General features: G+C 38.0%; 1 protein-coding gene across 1 annotated transcript in view; it reads right to left on the bottom strand.

Moving 5' to 3' along the window:
• LOC107751954 (ubiquitin-like protein 3) overlaps positions 1-4,853 on the bottom strand; it is a 12,834-nt gene continuing 7,981 nt past the window's right edge. The window contains exon 3 of the mRNA XM_016567748.1: positions 1-1,437. Coding sequence (XP_016423234.1) covers positions 1,385-1,437 — 53 coding nt within the window. The 3' untranslated portion in view covers positions 1-1,384. The remainder of the gene's footprint in view (positions 1,438-4,853) is intronic.

Raw genomic sequence — 4,853 nt, forward strand, 5'->3', positions numbered from 1 at the left:
AAAAGAAAAAAAAAAAAAAAAAGCCTCTCACACACACAATTAACATGAGTCAACCATCTTATGTGTACTAATAAAAACTCAACCGTACTCAGACAAGATAAAAATGACTCCATTATTAATAATAATATTAATTTCCCACAATCATAAGGCAAACAAAACAGACGGCATACAAACATTAGGAAATAAAACACTTATTTTTTTCTTTCTTTCAGCCCAGTTGGAGGCCATTAGGGGTGGCCATTCCTGGCACACATCTTTACCTCTAAAGCTGCAGCGCAGCAGGGGGTTCATGAATCCATAGCGCTTATAATGGGGGCTTTTACCAGCCCAGCCCTTCGCTCCAGACAGAGGCTTTCTGATGATTTCCTTATTCTTTGCACCTGGGCTTTGTCCCTCAGGACGCACGTTAGACAAGAATGGAATAGGATAGAGATGATATATCCTGACTGGGCAAGAAGAAGAGTTTGTGTCATTTCACATCAAGCACAAAATCGCCAACCTTCCCTCATGCTTCTTCAGCGGAGACGAGGAAAATAAAAAACGCTATTCAAGTAGACACAGGGTGAATGGTTTTTAAAGGCGGCTGGTACACATCCAGGGTGAGGAAACACTAGACTAGGGTCATGCACAGATGTTGACACAACTGGTCAGTAAGAAGAGTCTGGCGACTTTGAGATCTACTCTCGATTGGTCCTAAGACAAAAGGCAAGAATCGTAGGTGGCCATGGCACATCAAATCCACCAGCGCTACAGCAGACTCCCTCGGTCCACAGCAACAGACTGGCGCTTGTGTCATCACACCTCTCTCTCTCTCCGTAAGCTCCTTCTGTTTGAGGCAGGCGGGAAGATTAAGACTACAACACACATATAGTAACTTCAGATAAGGATCCGTGTTAAGTGCAATCAAAAGTCTGAGATTATGACGCATGTTAAGCTTCGTCTGAGTCAGACGTGTGATCCAAGTGAAAACTCTGACACTTGGGTGTTGGGAGAGCAGAAGGTCTCTCGAGTACAGGACATCCCCCTAAAAAAACTGTTCACACAACTGTTTACGTAATTTCCTGTCAATGATTCAGGTATTTCATATTTGCGGAGTTTAATATTTTCAGGAGGCCTGGAAACAAACGGCCACTTCACTAAGCAAGTAAATTAGGCAACCAAACGAAACGAGAAAAACCGAACGAAGGCAAACATATGAGATTTGATAAACTTGGCACAGCAGTCTCCAGCTACTAAACAGAGCAAAAACACTGAACAAAAACCTAGTCGCACTCTCCCTGGAACTCTTCTGTAATCATCCAGAATGCACCACGGGTTGGTGAGCAGAGACGGGAGCGGGGAGCAGAAGGACGAGGAGGAGGTGGGGGGAAGGTTTGTCTGGGTTTTACAGCAGTAGACAGCAGCTGCTCTCTGTAGTCTTCTCCCTGTTCCTCTGGCCTACGAGAAGAGAGCAAATATTGAGTGACACCTAATAAATCAAAGACAAAAACACAATCACAGGTCCTTCTTTAAAACATTCTTCAGTTAGAACAATGTGAGGGAAAAGCAGTACACGATGATGACGTATGGAGGAGAAAATATGGAAGAAAAATAATACTGTCTTTGAAACAAAAAAAACGTTGAATAGCACTAACTGAAAAAATAATGCATTGCATTAACAGTGCTTGCATTTTAATGCCTTGTATTTCCAGGGCTTGCATTTTTAGGTCCTGAAATTTAACAGTTGTTTATTTAAGCTGTGAATATTTCAATTCAAAATATTTCACACATTTTCATAATTAAAATTTCAATAATTCATATTCACCTTCCAGAATTCACTTCCAAAATCTGTTTAAAAATACGATGTATAATATCCGACTGGCAAATTTCGGTCCATTTTATTTCACTTTCCAAATTCGCTTCCACAAATTCAGTGGTTAAAATTCGACAGAAAATTCGCCTTCGAACATCCGGGAGCTGCAGGAAGTCATTCATTCACAAAAACTGATCTGCAGAAATGGAGCAAGCGCTAAATAGAAGTTTTGATTATCGGGGCCAGTATAAACATGTGGAAAGGCTGATTGTGTGTATGTTTAATTCAACATCTTCGCTGTTTCCCGTAGCCTACATGTAAGCAGCTTTCTCTACCACAAAGGAGATTATAATGCTGTTTTACTCGACACTGAAGTATAGAACTAACATTACATCTGAGGAAGACATATATTGCTTTCGGTTGCTTAGTTTCCGTAACTTTGTATTATGGCTTTACGCTGTGCTGCAATACTGGGGTTCCCCCTCATACTTCACACTCCAGGATTCCCCAACCAGCATAACGCGCCTCAGTGAACTAATACAGTGATATAAAAAAGACCTCAGATCTCACCAAACCATTTTTTCTCCCACAGAAAACCAAGCGCGGTAGTCTTAGGTTTGATATTCGGTGCATATTCGCCTAGGCAGATTTAGGGACCGTCTGCAAATTTACCTCACAGTACAAAACGAAGTCCAAAAATTTAGTCAAATTAATGTTTACAGTAAATGAATAATTTACTGAAACTGACTAAATATATATTGCCAATAACTCGCCTTAGACAATATTTTCTCTATGTACACTACACAAATATTTTTTAAATAAAAAAATTACAGTAATTAACCAAAATGGTGTTTTTCGTGTTCCAAATGGTGTATGTTACTTGTGTGTTACTAGTGACCAGACTGACTTACTACAGTTGAAATTTTGCCAATATCTTCCTCACTGTAAAATTCACAAAGTTTTTTTTTTATTATGTTCCAAATGTTGTAGTACATTCCTAGTGACTAGACTGACTTACTATAGGTGACATTTTGCTAATACCTCCCTTATTGTACATAAAGTACATCAATATTATATACTACAACTTTTGGAACATGAAAAATCCCTTTTGGGGTCTTACAGATTTATTTATTTATTTTTTAAATAATTGTGAATGGTACATACAGTAAGGGAGATACTGGCAAAATTTCACATGAACTCAGTCAGTCTTGTAACTAACAACGTACTACAACCTGTGGAACATGAAAAAAACCCTTTTGGTGAATTACTGTAGTGTTTTTAAAATATATTTGTGTACTGTACATACCATAAGGGAGATATTGGCAAAATCTAACCTGTAGTAAGTTAGTCTTGTATCTAGCAACGTACTACAACCGTTGGAACATGAAAAAATATTTTTTCCAGGGATCTTTTATATGTAAATAATTGTGTACTGTACAGATATGAAGGGAGGTATTGGCAAAATCTTACCAGTAGTAAATCACTATAAGCAGTGTGTTATTTTAAATGTTAAAAGTCATTTTAATTAAAATACATTGGACGTTTTAACCCAGTCGGTGGAATTGTCAGACGGTCTCTTGGGTGTGATAGCGCGTCAATGCTTTCTCCGGTTTAAGCAACAATAGCAACAATACACCTAGGCGGATATGACCTCCTATTTTTATGTCAATATAAAGTGGTTGCATATTGTTAAAACTAATCGTGGTATTGATGTCTATGTAGGACTGTTGACTCTATAGATCAGTCGTAAGGGAATGCAATTATAAAGAAAATGCAGCGCGTTGCTTTCTTCTGACCTCATTTGCTTGCCTGTATATACGTTAGTTCCGTACTTCAGCGTCGAGTAAAACAGCATTATAATCTCCTTTGTGGTAGAGAAAGCTGCTTACATGTAGACTACAGGAAAAAGCTAGGATGTTGAATTAAACATACACACAATCAGCTTTTCCACGTTTTATACTGGCCCTGATAATCAAAACTTCTACTTAGCGCTTGCTCCATTTCTGCAGATCGGTTTTTGTGAATGAATGACTTAATCCACCTGTTGCTTTGGTCTTCATCGACAGCCGCTTGCGCCACCTGCTGGTGGGCGACTGACAGCAGCTGGAGATCGTGCATCGGTGCTCTACTGCTATTCCTGCAGCTCCCGGATGTTCAAAGGCGAATTTTCTGTCGAATTTTAACCACTGAATTTGTGGAAGCGAATTTGGAAAGCCAAATAAAATGGACCGAAATTTGCCTGTCGATATACATCGTATTTTTAAACGGATTGAATATTTTGGAAGTGAATTCTGGAAGTTGAATATGAATTATTGAATTTTTAATTATAAACTATGTTAAATTTCAGGACCTAAAAATGCAAGCCCTGGAAATACAAGGCATTAAAATGCAAGCACTATTAATGCAATGCATTATTTTTTCAGTTAGTGCTATTCAACGTTTTTTTTGTTTTAAAGACATATGGCATTATTTTTCTTCCGTAAGAAAATAGCCTGTTTTCTTCCTTGAATGACATGCTTTGTGTAAATAGTCGGTAACTAATGAGGGGTGGCATTAGAGTCAACATGAAACCACATTCAGAGCACATTTGCTTCTGTAATTTGAGGCATATCAGTTAAAGAGAATATTGAACGAGACATGCAATACAGGACTGTATTTTATCCATCAGGAATGCACTGGATCCTGAAAAGTGGGCTTTCTATACTAATCAGGCTCAAGTTTACCCTCGAAAACATTTCAATTCCAGAGATAACGCTTCTTTGTTATTGTTGTGGTCATACTTATGACAACTAAATCACTGCATTACCCAATACATTTTTTCAGAAAGCTGCATTTCCTACTACAAGGAGCCTGAAGCAATGCTTCAATGGCGATTTGTCTATTGGTTAACATGGGTTAACAGTAGGGCTGTGCGATATTGAAGAAAAATGCGATATGCGATACCTTGTTAAATGCGATATTCGATACGATATTGCTTAAAGTGTGTAAAATCTATTTCAATTATATTTTAAAATATTTAAAAATGAAAATTATATAACCAATTTGTTTCACATTCTTTCTT

This window comes from Sinocyclocheilus rhinocerous, unplaced genomic scaffold (genome assembly GCF_001515625.1).
Source record: "Sinocyclocheilus rhinocerous isolate Xijiao unplaced genomic scaffold, SAMN03320098_v1.1 scaffold662, whole genome shotgun sequence".
NCBI lineage: Eukaryota > Metazoa > Chordata > Actinopteri > Cypriniformes > Cyprinidae > Sinocyclocheilus > Sinocyclocheilus rhinocerous.